Here is a 23,836-nt window from a genome sequence, read left to right as displayed (position 1 = left end):
AACCATAGCATAGTAACTCCATTGAAAATGCTACATACAATTTATTTCATTTATTGCTGTTATGCGCACCATCTTTATTTTTCCTTTGTTTAAGGAAGTTCTGTAGTAGATAGTAAATGTAAAATGTAAACTCAAATAATGCTGTCATAAACCAAGAGTTTGGTTTTGACAGTGCAGTATGTTTAAGCATGATTCTATTGGAGTTGGTAAGTCCTTTCTTTTTTCTGTTTTGGAAATTCATTCATCCATTGTGTTGTAGAGTGCCCTTCAGCGTAACAAAGAATTAAAAATTTAGTGTTGGTTAATTTTTTCACTTAGCGAAGAATTCACAGATAAACACACATCAAGTTTTTGAAAACATCCTGTAAGTTTGTATTAACCTTTAAAATATTGCCACTCTTACAAATATCCGGATGTAACACTTTGTAGGGACTTGAAACTGAGCAATCACAAAGTTTCAGTTGTAAGTAAAGCAGCTGTCAGACTGCAGTTCATTGTTAGAATACTGGGGTAATGCAATGAGTCTGCATATAAAATGTGCATGTGACCCATCATAGAATGTTGCTTAAGTGGATGAGACTTGTACCAAACAGGTCTAACAAAGGATGGTTGCAGAAATGGTCACAGGTTTGTTGGACCCAAGGAGGAGAGTCACAAAGATGTTGAATGAAGCGAACTGGCAGATCTTTCTTACACAAACTATCCTGTGGAAACCTACATAGAAAGTGCTGAATCTAGAACTATACCACAACCCCAGTGTTTCACTCCCATAGCAATTGTGAAGACAACATCAGACTAATTACAGAACTCTCATAGACATTTAAGCAAAACTATAATTGTGGCAAGACTGACACAATATGTGTACTGCTGTGGGTGCCTGTATTGGTTCCCACAATTCCAAAGCTACATTATGCCTTGTTTAAAGTTAAGTTAATTGAATTTTCAGTGACGATTTCAATGCTTTTGCAAAACTGGTTATGGAATTTGGCCATACAAAATCACTGCAAGTTTCCTGAAAGAGTTAGCATGTTGAGGTTTCACAGTTTTCACTTTAAAGTGAAATGTACATCAGTAACAATATCGTAATTATTTATGTTCATTATTTTACAAATACAGTGTGACTTTTGTTCCTAAGGTAAATTTCGTGTCTTTACATTTGGATGTTTTGTAATTACTATCACTTTTTTATGTATAAATTGCATAAATGAAGAATTAGGCCTTTTTTGTATTATTTTTGACATATTTTTCAGTTTGTTGTTCAGTATGCCTATAAATTAATTAGAACTCATCTTAATTGACCACAATGCATCTTAAGGCAACTTATTCTCATCAGTACAGTAATTCAACAACATTACAATTCAAGCTTTTGCATATATGTAACTTCACATAAACATCATGTTGTAGTGTTGCATTATTAGACATGTTTGGAATCATACTTTTCATTAAATATTTTCCTATTCCACTACATTAGATATCCCCACCCCCAAAGTATCAGACACATGTGTAATACGGGCAAGACTTTTCTAAGGGCATGCATGCAACAGAATAGGAAGTTTGTTATGCAAAATGATTGCAGTGTCCATATCCATGACAAATTCTATTCTGTTACTTGCATTACATAGATATTAATGAAACCTTCTAAAACAAAACACTCGAGCTTTCAATAGCTGTCCCTGCCATCGTTATCAGGAGTTGAAATCACTGACTGCTGGCACGGTTTAGAAAAGCTGCAGAAGAAAATATCAGATCTGTTGAGTTCTTTAGCATTTTTTTCAACACTGCCAGAACAAGGAGCTAAGTCCTCACTTTTCTGTAGTCAGGCACCATATTTGAACTGTTGCAGTGGACAGAATTTTGAAGAAGACTAATGGCAGGTGAAGTATGAGCTTGATATTAATGCCAGAACCCTACTTGATTGTCATTTACTTCTGGCATTAATCTTGTCACTATTCAGGTGGTAGATGTAACCACAGAAGCCAAAACAGCACATGAGTTTGTGCAAGATAATGTTTCAGCAGTGTTCCAAGTCTTTTAAAAATGTGACGTCTCAATGAGGAAGTTAATAAGGAACTCAGGTATGTGAAAAGAAGTGACAAAAAAATTAATGCTACAAGTTGCCGGATCTCCAAGGTTTTAAGGATTGCTGAAGATACACAAGGAAGATGTTCCACTGAGGCCTATATTTGATACAGTCAGTTCACTCACTCGCAGACTGATAAAACATCTGGCAAGGTTATTAGCACCAAAACTGGTGCACTGTGAACATCATATTGTTAACTTGCAGTCATGTGTTGAAACCCACAGGGAAATAAAGATAGGCCAGAATGACGTAATGGTTAGCCTGGATGTTGTGTCTCTTTTTACAAGGGTGCCAGCAGAGGGCACACTGGATCTTTTGGACCAGTGGATCTTTTGTCCCTTCAGTTTCCTCTTGAGATTGTCAAGCTGTTCTGCCATACTTTAATGACAATGTACTACTTCTACTGCAACAAATATTATGAGATGACAGAAGGTACAGCTTTGAAGAAAATGCTCCAAACTTACAGAGATTGTGGCCATTTTGCTTCCTACAGTATGTCAAATTTGCTTCCTACATTATGTCAACAACACCTTCTTGATATGGCCTCATGGTGAAAAAGCAATGTGGTTCATCAGCCACATGAATGAATGGTGTGTGTCCCAACATTAAATTTACTGAGTTGAGGAGGAATGGCAAGCTTCTGTTCTGGATGTTTTAGTTGAGTGGAAAGCAGGAGCTTGGGCATTCAATTTACAGGAAATTTATGCATATTGGTGCATACTTGAATACCAACAGTTTTCAGCACCTTGTACACAAGAAAGCAGGTGTCACCAATGGAAAATGCCACATGAAGCTGCGAAAGAGTTAAAGCCAATTGTGTTCCTTCAATACTGCGGAGCAATGACTAGCAAGATAGGGTGCATGCTGAAGAGATGTGGACTAAGATCAGTGTTCTGGCACCATATCCAAGATAGGAGATAGGCTACACCCTGTTAAATACAATGTAGGCCTTCAAGTTCCTGGTGTGTATTGTGTCCCATGTGAACATGATAGCATTTACATAGGTCAAACCATTTGTACTGTTGCTAAGCATTGTGTGAAACACTCGCAACATATTAAACAAAGGAAACTTGATAAATTGTCTGTGTTGAACATTGCCTAGAAAATGGGAATAAAATACAATTTGAAAATATGAGAGCTTTGAGTCAAACATCTTCATATTGGGATTCTGTTATGAAAGAAGCTGGAGATATTAGAATGAACAGCAACAATTTTAACAGTGATCAGGGGTTCACACTTAGTAGGGATGGTCATGGGTTTTGGACACTGAACGAAAGCAAGGATGGAGGCTTGGCACTTATAGGCAGTTTTGGACATAGCACTGGCCTCTGGCAGTGTCCGATCTCACTTTTACCTGTGTAAGGATGGAGCTGCTATCAGTTGCCCAACTTGGCTTCCATGCATGCGTCACTTGGGCCCTCTTTGGAAGATTCCAGACATTGCTATTGCATTATATAAGAAGAATGTCATGCCATCCCCAGCAGTTACTAGTTTTAACTGTTTATAATGATGGTGGAGGCAACTGTTGAAAGCTCAAGTATTTTACTCAGTTTGACATGGTTTGTAAACCAAGAAGATTTTATTGAAGCATGCCACTGTGAAAGACTTCAAGGACACATTACATAGATATTTTATACAAAGATTTGGTGTAATATGTATGTATCATTAGATAAATTATTAACATACATTTCTTTATCTGAATGACTTCTCAATGATCTCTCCCTATTTCCTGAACTTGCAAGCACTGTAAGCACGCCTCTCAGTGTCCCACTTCCCCTCAGTTTCATTCGGATGCTTCGTCTTTCTCTGAAATAACACCCGGAAAGGCAAAGTATTGAGTTGCCGATAGGCATACACAAAAAGTAAGAAAACTTGCTATCTTTTGGAGCTACAGATAGAGTAAAACACACACACACACACACACACACACACACACACACACACACACACACATGCACTCTCTCTCTCTCTCTCTCTCTCTCTCTCTCTCTCTCTCTCTCTCTCTATGCCCATGCCGGATACTGTCTTGGCTGACAGTTCGAGTGATGTATTTTGGTAGGTGGACTGGTTGAGTTGGGGTTAGTGTTGGATGGGGTGGGTAGAGGGACAGGGAAATAGGAGGCAGGTAGAGGTATCAGGGATGGGTGGTTAGTGGTTTGGCAGGAGGCATCTGGTTTTCCAAATAGGAATGTGGGAGGGAGGGTGGCAAGTATACAGACTAGGCATGTAATGCACAATCGTAGGGGCAAGTGGGGAATGGTGCACATTTAAGGTTACGCAGGGATGTGAATGTGGATGGAGTGACAGGATGGTGGTAGGAGAAACTGTTACATTGAGGTTGTGGGAACACTGGGTTACCTGAGATGGAGGCCAGGATGGTTGCAGGTGTGGACAATGTTTTGTAAGGATGACTCCCATCTGTGTAGCTCAGAAAAGCTGGGCTGGGCCACCTGGGCTGTGAAGCAGTCACTAGAATAGAGTACATTGTACTCAGCTGTTGGTATATGACGTGGCCGCTTTCATAGGTGGATTGGCTTCTATCAGAGTAGGATAAGCTTGTGACATGACTGAAGTAAGAAGTGCTGGGTGGGTGGACTAAGCAGGTCTTGCATTTGGATCTTCCACAGACATATGACCCCTGTGGCAAGGAGTGAGGGTGAGCGTATGGACAGATGCAAACAATTTCACAGGTTTCCACCATCAGGTTGCCCTTTAATCGGTACTTACATATCTTAACAATCAAAAAGAGATAAAAAGATTTTTGTTAAAAATGAGAATTACATTGCAGATCAGTCAGTTACATCAGCACAGGCACTGGACCACTTTCCACTGAATTGAAACATGGTCTCAAAAACAAATCAGAAACAAATTTAAGATTGGCAGTGTCCTCAAATCTTTTAGAAAACTGCCCTTCTAATTGTTTTAAGGTCACAATAAATTCTTCAAACCTTGTGTTTTCTAGTGAGCTTAGTCAGGCCTGAGATGTGGGAATGGATGTGGAAAACCAACAGTACTGTGTCAGAATTTGTCTCTTCTACAATGTGATTTTCTTTTTAAATGCATCCCCATCAAATGGGAAACAAGTAGTTTCTCACCTTGCAGTACTTATAGTGTGTAGTGTGCAGAAAAGTCCACTTAAAATGTGTGGTCTGATATCTATTCCAGATGTTCTAATTTTTGTTCCTGCACTTCTTTTTCCTTCATAAATTCAACAAGAGCAATTAAAAAATAAATTGCTCAGGCCATGTCCCTTGACTTAGCCAGCATACTTTGCTGTACAGTAGAACCCCTCTAATCCGACCTTGGATGGTCTGTCACTCTGGTTAGTCCGACCGTCCTCAGGCTCGTGAGCCTGTGCCGACTCGTCACTGACTGGACATCTGTCAACCCATTGTTGCGGTGTCTATCGCTGTGCATGTTGTTATACCGTATGTTATTGTGCTGTTTTATCCTTTGTTGGGATTACAAAATGTAGTTGTTTGCTTTATCCCGTGTTCTCTACAGTACGTCACTGGCAAATCTAAGAAGCCAAGGGCATTAAAAATATAAACTTATCTTCCTTGCCGGTTTACTACCGCATTCAAAAATCTGCTTGGATGGACTGGAACCTTTTTAAATCCTGGTTTTTCAACGAGTTTGTGCCATCAGTTGAAAAAAACTTGAAGAAAAAAAAAATCTGCCTGGTCGTGTTCTACTGCTGTTGGATAACGCACCATCGCACCCATCTGAAGAAGATTTGGTAAAAGGGGACATAAAAGCTCTCTTTCTACCTCCTAATGTGACCTCACTCATCCAACCAATGGATCAGAGCGTTATCGAATGGTTAAAAAGGCGATATCGCAGAAAGTATATCAGCTCAATCTTGGAAAAATTTGAATCATAACTTATTTGAGGCAATGGAATCCCTGAACATCAAAAATGCTATCTACACTATCGCTGCAGCTTGGGATGAACTGAAACCTGACACACTGCGGAAATCGTGGCGTAAGCTTTGGCCACAAGTTATGACTGAAAATGAGCATACCGAAGATGAGTAAAACAACGACGCACTGGAAATCGTTAAAAATATACAAACTCTGGAGCCGAACGTCCCTGCCAATGAAGTTGAAGAGTGGCTCAACGAATGTGACAAACACTGTGACACTTTTGAAGAGCTCAATGACGACCAGATTGTTGCCGCTGTTAGCCAGGAAACTGTGGATGAGGACTCGGACGGTGAAGACGAACCCCCCACCTGGATTTCACATAACAATGCAAAAAACGCTTTTGACATTGCCCTTCAACACATCGAGCAGAATCCAACTTTAACTCCAATGGACGTTTTGTGGATAAAAGAAATGGAAGGACACTGCAGCTAAATCTAGAATAACATCTGCTAAACAAAAATGTATCATCGACTTTTTTCCAAGTAATTTATCTTCGTTTTTACTGTAAAAACAATGCATACAGTATAATCATTTCTTAGTCTATACATACAGTAGTTTATTTCATTGTAAAAAATTTCTTTTTTATATACAGTGCTATAAACATTGCTTAGTTTACAGTATATATCATTTATAAGTTATTAAGTACAGTACAGTACTGTAATTTGTTTGTTGTTTTTCCTTTTAAAACCAATATATATTATAGTGTGTGTAGACATTTTTTAGTTAATATATTGTTTAACACTGTGTAAAAAAACATGTTTTTATATTACTGTAAATGTCTTTTAGTTCTTAAATCATTTAATGTTTTGTACTAAATGTCTTTTTATATTTTTTGCAATAAATATTAGTTTTTTCGGATGATCCGACCTTTTTTTCGTTCCGACCATGGTCCCGGTCCCAAAGGTGACGGATTAGAGGGGTTCTACTGTAATATTTAAAGTCTCCATACTCTTCATTTATTTCTATTGAAAACTGTTACAACTGACAATGGAATAATGTGTGTGACTTAAGAAATGTTGCTATTTGTACCACCAATTTCTTCATGTGTTCCATACTGGCTAGTTTAGCACAATTGTGTGCAGAACAGAGAATCTCGCCTGTCAATTGTTGCTGTTTTTTGTTCTTTCATTGTCAATCAAATTTTTAAATTCTTTCTGGATAGTATTGTAATGTCGTTTCATAGCAGATTTTCAGTAACTGTTGATAACGCCACTGTATAATAGGTAATAAGAAATCTTATCCCTCTCGCCTGTCATTCAGATCATTTTTAAGGGCTTGTTATGATACATTGCTAGCTGCCTCTTTTTGTGGAAACATACCATTAGAGCTGTGAATGTCCTTCATACCATGAACAAATAGCAGAAGGTAAACTGACACCACAATTCTGCCAAACTGAAGAGAGTTATGCTGAACAAAAAATTCCACACCTCAATACTAAATGAAAAGTTGGGTACTTCCGAGCAACCTGAGACAGGCTGAGCCTCGTCCCACATGTGGCCCACACATCTAATTAGCATGCAGTTTGGCACACTATGACCAGTCCTGTTTTAGAGTGTGTTAACAGTATGAAAGGTAAAGAAATGTGAAGAAGTTTGCCTCTACAGAAAAACAAATTCTCATTGGGTCTGAGATATGGGCACAGATGTGAAAAACTAACTCAAAGAGAAATATCAGAATTTGGATTCTTATTCATTAAAACTTGATGAAACAATCAGTGTAACAAAGTATACACAGCTTGAAATATTTGTGCTGCTTGTTCACTTGGAAGTATAAGTTTTGAATGAACTGTTAGATGTTATGCCTATGGACTATACAATCACAGGTTGTGATATATTTTAGATGGTACATGAACCATTGAAAACATGTTTGCCACAGGACAGGCTCTGTTCTACGGGAACAGATGGAGCACCTGGCTGGAGGTCAGAAAGGTTTTGTTTCTCATATGAAAGAAAAAACCAAAACCAAATTTGGGAAAAGTGTATTAAGTATACACTGTTTTATCCCCTAGGAGGCACTTTGTGCAGAAAGTATGTGTTATGGCAGTGTGATGAAGGTGATGGTACAATGCGTAAATTTTATAAGGCATCGTGGCCAAATCAAAATTTTGTTGCAAGACGTGGAAGCAACATATGGTGATGTACCCTATCATTGTGCAGCATGAAGCCTTATTAGAAACAAAGTTCTCACCACATTTTTTGCTACTTGGAAGGAAATTGACCTATTTATAGAACTGAAAGGAGAGACACAGCCAGCACTCAGTGATGACAAATCGATTTCAAACCTGGTCTTTCTCACTGCTATCACAGTACCCATAAATCAATTAAATTTTTCACCCAAAGAAAATGACACATACGATAGAATCAGTGAATTCTTGGAAAAACTAAATCTCTTTGACAGGCAGATTGCTACAGGAAACCTATATTTTTGAAGATCTTTCATTGCTACAATTATCTTCAGACTCATACTTTGGAGCTTATCAACAAAATATTGTGAAACTCTGTCAACCTTTTCAGACCAGGTGTAAAGACCTGTGTATCATACAAAATGAATTAAAACTACTTAGCATGCCCAATTTCTGCTGCACCATATACAGTGCCCTTGGAAATGCAATTAGAACTGATTCATCTGCAAAACTGCTTTTCATCTACAAAACTGCACTCTGCTCAAGGGCAAATATTACAACACAACCAGTTTGTTAAGATATTAGTTCATGATGCTCATGCTGAAGCATTTCTGAAACTGCACAGGAATGCAATACTATCTATGTTTGGCTCCAGTAGTGGCTGCTGTGTAACAGCACAAGAGCATGTGAACACTATAATTTTCGACACCTTGCAAATTTATTGGTTATTTTTGTTTGAATGCTGTTAAACGTAACATAGATGCTGCATTCTGAAAGATAGTGGCACTTAAATCCACCAGGTTACTGCTTCTCTAGACTCCATGAAACTTGGCATTAGAATCATGAGCACACCTTCAGTTGTGCACAATTTAAGGAGCTTTGCACATGCACATCTCACCTGACATTATTACCTTATGGGTGAAATTGATAAACAGTGTGCACGGTTCATGGTGTGTGCAGCTAGCCCTTGCCACTCAACTAGAAGTTTACCTTACCTTAGTGCCACCAGATGGTAGCTCAAGGCAGCAGACTTTTATCCCCATTTGCTCAGCATAAATCCTGCTGGATGATACCACACTCCTCAGATATACTAACTCACTCACTATGTACTGCAGTGAAATTAGATTGGACATGAGTGTGTACAGTAAACTTGTTTTATGTGTTTCTGTATGAGTTATATAGTATATTAAGTTGTGAGTTTTATCTGTGCTGATGAATCATTCATTCATACTTCTGAAATCTGTTGACCTTAACGGTGAGTCAGATTTATATGTGCTGTAGGCCCACGTTGTATATATGAAAATTCATGAAAAGCTGTTTCATTGGTTTCTCTGATTTTCACTTAAATGTGGGGTTGGTGGTGGTGTGCTTTAGGCCCTTATGGATCTGAGTGTCTAATTTGTATTCTAGCCGAGTGACCATGTTTGTAGTCATTACTACTCATTACTACTTGAGTTTAATCATTTCCACATTTGTGTTTGGAGTTGGTTGTTTACCATGCAGGAATCAGCTTTTGTGTGCAATGTAAACGTGGGCTATGTTGAATCTATTTTAAATGATAACAGGAAAGTAAAGCTGTGAGGATGTGTCATGAGACATGCTTGGGTAAATCAGTTGGCAGACCACTTGCCCACAAAAGACAAAGGCCCAGAGCTCGAGTCCTGATCCAGCACCCATCTGTAATCTTCCAGGAAGTTTTATATTAGCACTCACTCCACTGCAGAGTGAAAATCTCTTTCTGGTAACAGAAATGTAAATTACCAAGATAAGTTAGCTGTGAAGGAACTAGGGCCTCCGAGAACAGATCCTTTGTCTATGAGCATGACGAAATCAAATAAGCATGACCACAAGTGAACATTTAACAAGGAAGTGTACAGTTAGCGCAAGTTGTTATGTCACTGCAGTGTAAGAATATCTGATTTTCAGCCCAGAAGTAAATTTGTGAACTAATATATCTGTTGGGATCTTGTACTTTGTCCAAAAAAATGGGAAAGCATGAAAACTCCCACTTATACAAATATCCAAAATGGAGAGTTGTAAAAACTTACACATTATTTCATCCTAAAATGTACTTAATTATGTAAAAAACCATAAAATCCCACAAAACAATTATTTCTTTTGTCAAATAAGTTATGCATCATCATCATCTTATTATTATTATTATTATTATTGTTATTATTATTATTATTACTGTTGTTATTATTGGCAGCGGCTTTAGCTGTATAAACTTGTTGATAAGCCTAAGCCTTATACAGCAGATGCTATTAAGTTCACACTCTCAAATTTATCTAGTACACTTACAAGCCACCACTGTTTGGCTCAACATATTGTTGTCAGCAACTGTTTTCTGTTATGTAGAAGAGTCCCAGCTCTACAACCCAACATTGAATAATATTCTGCATCTTATGACAGCAAGGTGTCTCACTCCTTATTTTTTAGCCTCTTGTAATCAAAATGATATGTCTTGTGTCACAAACATAATAAAATATAAGTATTTTCACTTGGATTAAATTTTTCTGTTAAACACATCCTATTACAGTATATTTGCTTTGGTCATGGTTTCCTCACTACCTGATACTGTTATGTCTCGTGTTGACTATTCACACATGACCTGTTAGTCCACCCCTGTCTGCTTACAGCAGGCTCCCTGACTGCCCCCCACATGTGCAGTTTGCACACCACTGCCTGGCTGTGTATGTGAGCAGCCAGTTGTCCACCTGTGGGCATGCCCACTGGAATAGTGTAATCTGTGGTGTTCTTCCGGAATGTATCAGGCAGTTCCTCCACAATTACTGTGATTCTGAAATGCGATGGAGAATGGTGATTAATATTTCTGTGTATTCAGAGGAACCTGTAATTTTCCCCTCAGCCTTTTAACTATCCCAGAGAGCACCTATGACACTTCACTGACCCATTTTGCTGAAACGCAGTTCATACCCTTTAGACAAGCAGTTATGCAATACTTGCGAATAGCTCCCTTGCTGTAATATATATACCAGGCACATTGTACCACACAGAAAGCCAACTGTGACACAATGTCGTTGTACACCAGATTACACTAATCTCTCATGATGTCTATATCTTACTTGCTTCTTTTAATTTTACCTCTATTCCTCTCATTCTTCTATTAAACTTTCATCTGATTCCCATTATTCTAGCTATAACTTTCTTCCACTCTACACTTAACTCATTTGTCCATTTCTTTATGTTGTGTTTTACAAACATTTGTGATTTTTTTTAAAAAATGTTCACTGCTAGTGTTCCTCTCTACTGTTCCCTTTACCTTTCTTTTCTCTTGTTATTTCTTCATCTCTGTTCATCTATGTCTTCTCGCATTCCTTTCTTCAGTTATCTCTGACTTGTGGACAGCCTTCCATACCACTTACCATGTCTTGGATTTTTCAGATTTTATTTGATTTGTCTATAGCTCATTTCACTCTTTGTTATGTTGCTATGACGGTTTGAAATGAGTTGAGAGAGATGTACATGTGTAAACTTTTAAAACATCTAAATAACTTGTTATATTGTGCCATCTTTGTATCTTTGTTGATTGTCCTTTTTGTCAACATACTTCGTTGCTACACTGGCTGAAAAACGAAGTTTGTAATTCTGACACTGAATACTGTAAATAATGTAGCCAACAGCTGCACAGTTGTGTTTCACAGTACTTTAATTTCACTGTTTACAACCCCCCAATAATATGCAGTTATATGGCCAGTGCAATATTTTTAACATGTGATAAGCCTCATTAACAGTTTTCAGGCAAACCTCCATATACTGGTACAATAGTTTACTATTGAACATCTACGAGCAATAAAAACCTTACCAAAAAACTCACAGTTCTTGAAGAATAGAAAGGTACGTATGGAGCAGAACTGTCATTGTTTTAACACATGGCCTAATTGTGTAACACTTATTTCACAGTTAAGTAGAAGCATTGTTGTTGTTCTAACCAACACAGGTTTCTCGCCTGAAACTTGGCCATGGACTGACTGTCTCATGACAAAAATTGGGTCCTTATACATCCTCACAATAATAAGAACTTAAACTACACATTGTTTGAAGTTAAATTTACAGAAATTACAATTAAAACTTAGCTCATTAAATTAACTGAATACATTGGAAAATTCATTCCTTTCAACAGTTTCTTCTACTGCAAGGTTTAGGCCAAATTATTTGTTTATATCATGAAATTAACAAATATCATTATGCAAAAACTACTTTGGATAAAACTGTTAATTACTTTGTAATTAATTAAGGGCTGACTTTGTTAACATGTTTCTGAATGGAGCCAAATAGATCCTTTGAGAATAAAATTAGCTGTTCCTCCAAATTATAATAATTAGTACAGAATTTATAGTTGTTTATATGCCAACAATAGAATTTAAGTTATGAAACAATTACTGATTTTGCCCTAAAATGAAAGATACTAACTAGGAAGAGTCAAAATAAATTAGAAAATCAATTGCATACATAAAACTAAGCACAAAATTAGATATGGTGTTATTTTATTTAAAACTGAGGGCCAACCTTTCTCTTTTCTGAAAATGCAGATTATACTCACATATGTTAATGGCAATCGGTTAAAATAAAGAAAATGAATTTAAGGAGACAGATGACAAAACAAGAGGGGAAGTCAAAATATCCCAGCTTGCTTCGTCACAAACTGTCATCTATGTTCTTTCTAGTATTCCTCTAAACAAAGTAAATTCTTGATTCCAGTGTCCATTGCTTCCTATCATTCACTTTTTGATTCTATCTCTTGCTTCATGTCTCTTGGCTACCAATTTTGGTATTATTTTAGTATTTTCATCTAAAATGCATACATTTCTTTACCATTGTTCTGTATTCATTCTTTTCTCCATTCGTAATGGCATGATCCGTGTACAACTACAAACTTGCAGTCATTTATTTCACTTTGTCTGAAATATACTCTCTCTGTCAAACCTGTCTTAATTTCATTTGTAATTTTTTTCTTGAATGAATGAATAGTATTTGAGACACTATTTACTACAGTGAATTTTTGTAAATCTTACAGGGACGATTTTACACTTACCCAGGAGATGAGGAAATATGGGAGTCACCAATCAAAAGTATGAGTGCTGACATCTGTGGACCAGCAGGCTGCATGTCAGATTTGCTTATCCAGCTAGCAATTATAATGGTTGGCAAACAAGTGTACGGAAACGTCATAGAAATTCTAACACCGTAAGTAATTACTGCTTAAAATTCATACTGTCTAAAAAGTGAAGTAAAAAAGTTATGAAGATAAATTGAAGAAAATGACACAAGAGAGATGAAGTTGGTGAAAATTATGTAATTTAAACTGAAATCTATCTCTGGTTGGTAATTATAACAGTAGTATGAATCATTGAAATGCAAAAGATGAAAATACAATATGACTACTCAACATGATAGAAAGGGGAGGGAAGCTAAGAGATATGAAGCACATAGATGAGACAGACAAGATGTGTGAATCTGGGATTGCAGGATAATAGTAATTTATGGAGGAACCAAAGACAATTCTTAGATGTGTGTGTTTGTGTGATATGGTATTGCAGACTAGGTTGGTGAAGGTTATGAACTAATGGAATTCAAGCAGATGCAGGCCCCCATGGCAGTTAAGGTTGCATCTATAAATAAGACATTTGGGTGTGATGAAATTGGAAGAGGAAATGAGAGGGAAATGCTGGGGGCTGTATTGTTTATGTGCCTATCAGCAGTATTATATATTTCACTTCCCAAAATTAAGTTCTGACCAGCAATTTTGTCTTATTTTTAAAAATATAAAATAATAGTAGTATAGAGTAAAATTAGTGATAAAAACTTGAGCTGTTAAAGTTTGTTCTGTGACTGGTGAACAGATTAAATTTGTGGTAAAAAATAAAAGCCACATAGCTTACTAACTATGCATCGAGTGTGAACACATCATTGAGGGACAGGAGGTTGAGATGGGTATGTGCAGAGCATGCAAACAGATGTGTGGTCACTATAAGGTAAATCACACTCTGGAGAAGTATATGCTGAGTAAATGGATGAGTGGAAAAGACCCACCGTTGTTTAATAGCAAAATATGAGGAAAGCTGAGGAAGCAGAGACTGTTGTAAACTTAGACAGAATAGGGTATAAAAGTACCCACAGGGAAAAGTTAGTACAAATTCATCGATATAAAAAAAAAATTTAAAAATTGACTCATGCAACATACAATTTCCACCATCATATGTTAGCAAAATATCTTTCTGAGAACAAGAGAAAATTTTGGTCCTATGTAAAATCACCAAGTGGGCTGAAGGTCTCTATACAATCACTTGTCAACTAGTCTGGTGCGGCAATATAAGGTAGCAAAAGAGAAGCTGCATTTTTTTTCTGCATTTAAAAAGTCATTCGTGCTGGAACAACATACAGACATACCATTGTTTCACTATCACACAGACTGCTGTATGGAGAACATAGAAATAGGCATCCCTACCATGGAGAAGCAACTAAAAGTGTTGAAAAACAGTAAGTCACCACTCTGGATGGAATCCCCATTCAGTTTTACATAGCATACTCTACAGCATTGGCTCCTTTGATACTGGGCTGGTTTAAGGCCCAAGCAATACAAGTCACCACTTGTGGTGCGAAGCTGAGAGGGGCACCAGATACACCACACTTAAATTTCTACATAGTTGGATGACAGCTAGTAGCGGCTACATGGAATCACAAGCTGAGATTTGTATAGAGTGTGTATCAAAGTTAGTAGCTAAAACTGATACTTGTGAGATGGTATGCCAGGAAAGAGGCAGAGGGGAGAGTAAATGTTTGTGACAAGTATTCACCTAGACAGTCTCAATGCGTTGAGTTCATAATCCAGTTCATAACAGTCATTTACTGTGTAAAAGGTGCCAAAAATTTAGTGGCTAACTACATCTCATCCAACTACATTTCTTGTACTCTGGGGTTAGCAGAGTTTATAAACTACAAAGAACTCACTGCAGAGCAGGGCATGGACCTGCAGTTATGACAGCCGTTAAATGAATTGCCTACATGATTAAACCTTGAACAAATTTCTGTGCCCAACTCTAAGGTGAAACTGAGATGTGAAGTTTCCCAGGCAAGGCCCGATCATATGTTTTGAAGAAGTTCAGAAAGACAGCCTTCGACAGTGTCCATAACTTACCTCACATGGGGGACAAAATTACAATCAGATTACTTACATACTACTTTGTGAGACCTTGTACGAGGCAAGAAGCACATGTGTGGGCATGTTCATGCATTCCATGTCAACAAAGTAAACTGGGCCACCATGTACACACCAATATGGCCAGCTTTCAAGGGGCACCAGCTATATTCACACACATTACGTTGACTCGACCGGTCCTGTTTCACCATCAGAGGAGATAGGTACTTACTCACAGCAGTAGATAGATGTACACAATGAGTGCAAGCAATCTTGATTACTGATGTATCATGTGAAACTAATGTGAAAACTATTATGTGTAATTCATTGCACATTTTTGGTGCCCTCTCCCCATTACAACCAATCAAAGCCAACAGTTTGAGTCCAGTTTGTTCCAGGAACTGGCCAAACTATGCAATTTTCAACAGCACCACACATCCAGCTATCACCCTGCTAGTTATGGTATGATAGGATCTTAAAGACATCACTAACATGTCACAAAGGAAAGTGGACAGACTCCCCTTAGTTCTGTTAACCCTTTGAATGGCATATGTAGTAGCTAAGTAATACACAAAACTGATCTAAGTAACACAAATATGGTTTGATTGATAAACTTCTGAACGATAATGGAAATAAGCCTCTTGTGACCCCACATCTAATATGACATCAGAAACATACAGAAGATGCAACATAAGCAATACACAGAACGACTAATGTGAGCATTGTAAACTAAAAGAACATAGCGAGTGTGAGTCAGCACTGCTCTGCTTGTATGTGGGCACGATTGGCCAGTAGACAGCATGACAGAGACCATGCCATGTGCACGCTTCTTACAGGCAGCCTCCATTGGCTGTCCCTTGCTGATACAGTTGGCAATTGATTTAAGTACACATGCATGGTGATACTACACTTGACGCACTCACACCCACATGCACTAGTAACAGGATACCTCCCCCTCACACGAAGAGGATGTCCAGGCAATGAGAGACACATCCATTGGATCCAGAGTGGTGGCAGCCAGTGCCAAAGGCGGTGCAGACCAAATGCCAAGAGGGCACTGAAGCAAATGTGTGGAGACATGGGCAAGCATGGGGGCAGTGGGCAAACACGGTGCTTGATGACAGCATGGTGAGGAGGGTGCCATTGCCATATCTGCATCATCATCAGCAGGCAAGTCCCAGTGCAGAGGAGACGGGGCTGGACACGTTGGTAAAGATGGCTGAGGTGATGATGGTGAGGGACCCACTGGAGGTGGCCCTACTTGAACAGCTGGCCGCAGCAACGGATCTGAGGCCAGAGATGGACTTGTAGCCAGTTCTGGAAAGCAGGAATCCCAGTGTGCTGCACCTGGAGGAGGCAGCCAATGGATGTGGGCACCTGCACAGGCAAAGACAGGCTTTAGGCAGAGGGCGGCAGGGTGGGCTATGGCGACAAGGGCCACATTCACAAACCGGTAGCTTCCGGTGGATAGTGAGGGTTCAGCTAATCGAAGTGGCATGCCACCAGGCCATTGGCAGTATTGGCATCACAAAGATGGCATCACCAGCGGTGGATAACAGTGTGTGATATTTGTTTGGGCTGCTAACCAAACCCCTGCACCCAACTGGCAATCCAAGCATGAAGTGGTGTATGAATCTGATCGTGGCAGGTGTGGTACAGGCCACAGAAGGCGGAGGAACATGCACGGCTGTTGGCTGTGCAGCAACTCAGCTGGGATTCCCCACTCCCCATAGACATGAACTGATGGTGCTAAGGAAATGGAGAAGGGTGTCATCTGGCGAACTATCCACAACAAACCTTCCCTCATTTGTAACTTGAACATACAAACTAGTTGTTCCATCTCACCATTTGATTGAGGGTGGAATGGTGGAGCCATAACATGATGAATGCCGTGACAGGAACAAAACAATTGAAAGGTGTGAGAAATGTACTGGGGCTCGTTATAAGAAACTAAGGTACAAGGCAACCACTCAGTAGAAAAAACCCTCAAAAGCATATGAATTGTGACCTCACCACCATTGACGCATACCCAAGAATGTAAGGAAACTGGGAAAATGCATCCACAACCAAAAGTCAATAGGAATTTAAGAAGAGACCCACAAAGTTTACAGGAATGCATTCCCATGGCTGAAGTGGAGTGGGGCATGGGACAGAGACACCTGGGAGCTGCTTATTGTTGGGCACACTGCTCACAAGCCGCAACAAAATGGACAACTTTGCCATCAATCCCTGGCTGAAAAACATGTCTTTTAGCCAATAGTTTACTGCATGTATCTCCCCAATGGCTCTGGTAAAGAAGGCATAGAACATCATGCCATATCACGGCAGGAATGATTACTTTGGGAGAGAGGTCTTTCAGGGACAACAGCAAAACACCATCAAAAACAGAGGCGACACTGAAAAAAATAGAGGCGACACTATAAGAAAAAATAGTTGCACATGGGATCCAACCGACCCAGTGATTTATTTAGCCAGACATTAAACAAACTGAATCACCTGGTGGAGAACCAGTGTGAAGTTAACAGAAGCTACTATGTGTGAGGTTTTAATTGGAAAACCCTCGACTACAGGGTGTGTTTTGGAATCCATATGGAAGCAAAGCAATTTTTCATGATCAAAGTCAAGATCAGGACCCACAGGAAGGCGACATGGCGCCTGCATTGGCATGTTTAGACATAGGTTAAAAATGGATTTCTCAATTGCAACTAGACAAGAACAGCACCCTTGCATTATAGGCATTGTGCTACCTTGTCAGGATAGGAAGTGTAAGGGTTAAACAAGTGAACCATGGGTTTATGGTCAGTGATAAAGCGAGACTTGGAGTAAAAAAAAAATCTGGAGAGCATTGATTATGGCAAGAGCCTCACTTTCCACCTGAGAGTAATGCTGGGCTGGCATTAGAGATTTAGAGGCAAAAACAACAGGTTGTTCAGTGCCATCAGCTAGGACCACACCAAGACCATATTGTGAGGCATCAGTCACCAAAACTAGGTTCTGGTCTGGAGAGAATGTAGCTAAACAAGGGGCTGTGAGTAGTTTGTATTCAACATTGGAAAAGCATGTTTGCAATCTGGACTCCAGCAAAAAGGTACATTTTTGTGTACGAAGGCATGCAATGGATGGGCCAATGTAGCTGCCACTGAAAGGAATTTATGGTAGTAGGCTATCTTTCCTAAGAAGTCCTGAAGCTCCTTCGAGGGGTGAGGTGTAGATGTAACGGGAGGTGTGGGCCCGCAAGACCTTGAACCCCAGATAGACAATAGAAAGTTGAAAAAACTGCTAGTGGGCAGCCGGTGCTGATACACTTGGCAGTTGATTTAAGGACAAATGCATGGCAACCCTACACTTAGCGCACTCACAATCACACACACTAGTAGCAGGATACAGTAGCATATAAATGAGACACTGGTGCATCTTCAACAAAGATGGTTTATGATGAGCCTCTATGAATTCCAGCTGAGTGCTTAATGCCAGCAGCACTGTCAGATACAGTGGAACTTTTGCAGTTGGTTCAGCCATTAAATCACCACTACACCAGTATGCATTGTGTATGCCATACCTGCCATGGCTGTTGTCAAGTCTTTGTACACAGAGACTCATACAGCTGCCCTCGTTTGATGCCACAAATGGACTCTAGCACATCACCACCACAGCCACCACACACTGGCCATTTCCTGGTGTTGAGTAACACCACTTAAGGTATTTATTGAATTTGTCAAGACAGCATGCATTTGACATCCACAAGTGTCAGATGCCTCGCCAAATAGTCCAGAGCAACCAAATTGTACTTCTCAGATGCCAGACTACACTGTCCTACACTTCAGGGCCACACCAGTGCAGTAACCAGGGCCATGCCAGGGGCAACCCACAGCTGACAATTTTGCTGCCTTCATGACGCTCAACCCACACAAGAGCTGTTCATTTGTTCATTGGATTAAGTTCAAGCGCCAAAATGTAGTGGATGCTGTGCACAATAGCATGGGGAGGGGCCGGGTGAGGGAGGGAGGTAGGGGGGCGGGGGGGGGGGGGGGGGGGGGGGGAGATTGCTGTGTGACAGTGACACATTTTCGTGGAGTTGTGTGTCATAAGAGAAGCAGGTGGCACAGTTGATCTCTCTGGCATGTTTTGTGTTGTTATTTTACCCATATTATAGAATTTCCTGTTTTGCAGTTTAAGTTTACTTCTGAACATCCCAGAACTATGCACAGTTATTTATGTGAACAAATTACGAGCTCACATCTGTTTATTCTACTGGTAGACACTATTTATTTCCAAACACACACTCTTTATAGAGTTTACGAAACACTTTACAGCTGAGCCCGGGTTTCCAACAGAGTATTACAATCTTTTACTGACTTTATATTTATTTACACTGATTTTTGGCTGCAGTCATCAAATGATGACTTTTTCAAATATCATATGATGTACAAGGTTAATAGGTGTTATTTTTATGTATGAAGGTTTAATCCACACCTATAATATTTATCTACAAAGTTTAATACACTATGTATATAGCTTATAATCCTTCAGTTAATGTGACATTTATTTGCAAGAAAAGGTTTTAATTTTGTTCTAAATACATCCTCAGTATGCTCCCTTATAGGGTGTATAAATTTGTTGTACCACATTGTGCCAATGATACATGGGCAGTGGTCTGTTATTTTTAATTTTGTTCTTTGCTGTTATAACTGTGCTTATTTGAACTTTGTGTGGTAATTATGTACATCATAACATTTGGGTATGGCATCCTGATATGGTTTACAGAAAAGTGATGTTCACGTGTGTGGTACACAGTTAGATATTTATTTTGAATAAGAACATCATGACAGGTCTCTGTGTACCTCAGACCTTGTGTCAACCTAGCAGCTGTCTTTTTCAGCTTTAGCATTCTGTTCAAGTGCACATTGACAGCACAATTCTACTATTCTATCACATAATTTAAAAATGGGTAAATTTTCCAATAGTATACTGTTTCCACTGTTCTATTACATACTGTATTGGATAGGTGACTAAACAAGTACAGGGTGCCCATAAGGGAATGCCCTGCTATAGATTTTAATAGCATAAAATGTAGGCATTGCAGAGTGTTGATTCGAAGTCACAATTAAAGAGTAACTCAAACAGTTTTAGATGTTGTTGTTTGCCTTCTTGCAGTGCAATACAGGCCACATACACAAAATGATGACCCCCAAGCTTAAAGGGTTTTGTGTTACGCAGTTTGCCATGAGCAAATCTGTAATTTCAGTTCAACATTTTCTTTTTATTTTTTTATTTTAGTTTTTCTGTGATCCTCAATGTGGCAAAAACATCCATCACTGGTATAGTCAGTTTGAAACGGCCAGAACAGTGTGTAAAGGGAAAACCATGGGATAACCAAAAGAGTCTAAACGGGATGTTGACTGTATCAGACCATCATACCCTTGCTGTCCTAAAAAGTCTATTCAGAAAGCAAATCTTCATGTACTTCAATTGCCAAAGATGACAGTGTGGGAGGTTCTAAAAAGCATCTACACATGCGTCCATACTGATTACAGTTGGTACATCCTGTAAAGGCAGGTGACTCACTGTATGTTATAACTTTGCACGTGAAATGTTGCAGTGGAAAGATGACTTTTTAAGTGTTCAGTGATAAAGCACCTTTTCATCTAAGTGGTAAGGTAAATACCCATAATGTTCATATGTGGGATCTGACACTGTCATGATCTTCTACAGCATCAGAGAGATTCCCCAAAATTAAATGTTTTCTGTGCTGTGTTCTGACGTCTGTTGTATGGACTTTATTTGGTAACAAAATGGAGCTCCTTCCCATTGGCATGTCTTTGTATGAGAGTGATTGAACATCTCTGACTGTTGGATTATCTGTTATGGCCAATATGACAGAGGGCATCCACATTCACCTGATTTCACATCATGCAATTCTTCCTTTAGGGCTTTATAAATTATTGTTTCTTCATTCTTCCACTATCTAATGATATACCAGGGTTGAGACACAAAACTGAAAAGGCTACTGTTATATGTATTGCTTACTCCAGATTTGTTAATCAAAGTTTGGGAAGAATTGGATAAGGTTGGACATATACTTGAGCATCAAAACTGGTGCCAGAGACAGGGAATCAGGTGGCAATGTTCTGGATGTATTGTCCGAAAATTAGCTTGAGCAGATAGTCAGAGTACAAACTCGTGAAGGTAACATCTTAGACCTCCTGGCAACAAACAGACCTGAACTTATCGAATCAGCTAACATAGAGGAAGGTATCAGTGATCATAAGGCTGTGACAGCACCTATGATGATGTGTCCTACAAGGAATATTAAGACAGGTAGGAAGATATATTTGCTCAGCAAGGGTGACAGGATACAAATTTCAGAATATATCAGCAGTCAGCATCAAATATTTGGTGATGAAGACAAACATGTGGTGAACAAATTGAAAAAATTCAAAGGCATCATTCAATATGTCCTAGACAAGTATTTTCTGAGTAAGGTTTTAAAGGATGGGAAAAATCCACCATGATTTAATAGCTGTGTCAGAAAAGTGCCATGTAAACAAAGATTCAAGAGAAGTGAAAACCTAGCTGACAAATAAAAGCTGAATGAAGCAAAAATGAGTGTAAGGAGAACAATGAAAGAAATATTCAATGATTTTGATAGTAAGACATTGTCAAGCAACCTGAGTAAAACCCCTAAAAGATGAGCAACCACACCAGCACCGAAATGTAAGATAATAGAGAGAAGATCGAAATACTGAATTCGGTCTTCCGAAGTTGTTTCAACACAGAACATCATAGCACTGTCCCTCCTTCAATCATCATACAAACATAGAAATGGCAGATATTGAGACCACGGAATTGAAAAGCAGCTGCAATCACTTACTAGCGGAAAGGCTTCAGGACCAGATGAGATACCTGTAAGATTCTATAAAGATTATGCGAAAGAACTTGCTCCCCTTCTAGCAGTAATTTATTGTAAATTCTTGAGAAAGAAAGATACCTAACAACTGGAAAAAAACGATGGTCATTCCCGTTTTTAAGAAAGGCTGTAAGACAGATACACACCATTATAGACCTATATCATTGATGTCAATCTGTTGTAGAATTATGGAACATGTTTTACTCTCAAGAATTATTACATTTTTGGAAAATGAACATGTCCCCTATAAAAATCAACATAGATTCCAATAACAGATATCCTGTGAAACTCAGCTCGCTTTGTTCCTCTATGAGATCCACAATGCAGTGGACAATGAGTTCAGGTTGACGCCGTGTTCCATGATTTCAGTAGGGCATTTGACACTGTCCTGCAATGGTGTTTAATGAAAAAAATACAAATTTATGGAGTATCAGAGCAGACCTGCTATTGGATTCAAACTTTCTTGCAGATAGAACTCAATACGTCACTCTTAACGAAACTAAATTGTCAGATGTAAAGGTAGTATACAGAGTACCACAGGGAAGTGTGATAGGACCATTGCTCTTTACAATATATATAAATGATCTATTAGAAAGCGTTGGATGCTCTTTAAGGCTGTTTGCAGATCATACGGTTGTCTATATCGAAGTATCAACGCCAGATGAGAATAAGAATTTGCAGAATGTCCTGCAGCGAATTGATGAATAGTGCAGGCTCAGGCTGTTGACCCTGAACATAAATAAATGTAACATACTGTGCATACATAGGAAACAAAACCCACTACTGTACAACTACACTATTGATGACAAACAACTGGAGACAGCATCTGCCGTAAAATATCTAGGTGCAACTATCCAGAGTGACCTTAAGTGGAATGACCATATAAAACAGATAGCAGGAAAAGCAGATGCCACACTCAGATTCATTGGAAGGGTCTTTAGAAAATGCAACTCATTCATGAAAGAAGTGGCTTGTAAGGCACTTGTTTGCCCGATTCTTGAATATTGTTCATCTGTCCGGGATCCCTGTCAGGTAGGACTGACAGAGGAGATAGAGAAGATCCAACAAAGAGTGGCGCATTTTGTCACGGGACCGTTTAGATGGCAAGAGAGTCTTACAGAGATGCTAAACGAACTCCACTGGCAGACATTAGAAGAGAGGCATTGAGCACCATGGGGAAATTTACTATTGAAATTTCAGGACAACATTTTTCAGTATGAATCGAACAACATATTACTTCCCCTCACGTATGCCTCAAGTACTGACCATGAGGAGAAAATTTGAGAAATTAGAGCCAATGCAAAGGCTTACCAACAATCATACTTCCCACGCACTATTCGTGAGTGGAACAGGGTTGGAGGGATCAGATAGTGGTACCAAAAGTACCCTCTGCCACACACCATTAGTTGGCTTGCAGAGTATGATCTAGATGAATATGCTGTACAACTAAAGATGCACATACTTAACACTTCTAAGAAAAGGTATGTTAGTTTACCTTCAGTTTGATGTATGATTTATCTTGATTAAACTGTCATAACATGCCATTGAAACTGGAACAGTCTTTTGTGTTTCTGCCTCTTGTTTACTTATCTGCATGCCACTGCTTTTTCCTTTGTTGTTGGTGGAGGTTGAGAACAAAAGA

The 23,836-nt window shown here is 39.0% G+C and overlaps 1 protein-coding gene across 3 annotated transcripts in view; it reads left to right on the top strand.

Moving 5' to 3' along the window:
• The window catches only part of LOC126284207 (anoctamin-5-like), a 333,989-nt gene that overhangs the window by 229,298 nt on the left and 80,855 nt on the right, over nt 1–23,836 (top strand). For all 3 annotated transcript variants that reach the window (XM_049982972.1, XM_049982973.1, XM_049982974.1), the window contains one exon: nt 13,167–13,336. In XM_049982972.1, the coding sequence (XP_049838929.1) occupies nt 13,167–13,336 (170 nt within the window). The remainder of the gene's footprint in view (nt 1–13,166; nt 13,337–23,836) is intronic.

Source organism: Schistocerca gregaria, chromosome 8, assembly GCF_023897955.1.
Source record: "Schistocerca gregaria isolate iqSchGreg1 chromosome 8, iqSchGreg1.2, whole genome shotgun sequence".
NCBI lineage: Eukaryota > Metazoa > Arthropoda > Insecta > Orthoptera > Acrididae > Schistocerca > Schistocerca gregaria.
The sequence above is the reverse complement of the archived record's forward strand: the minus strand, read 5'-3'. Positions and strand labels throughout refer to the sequence as shown.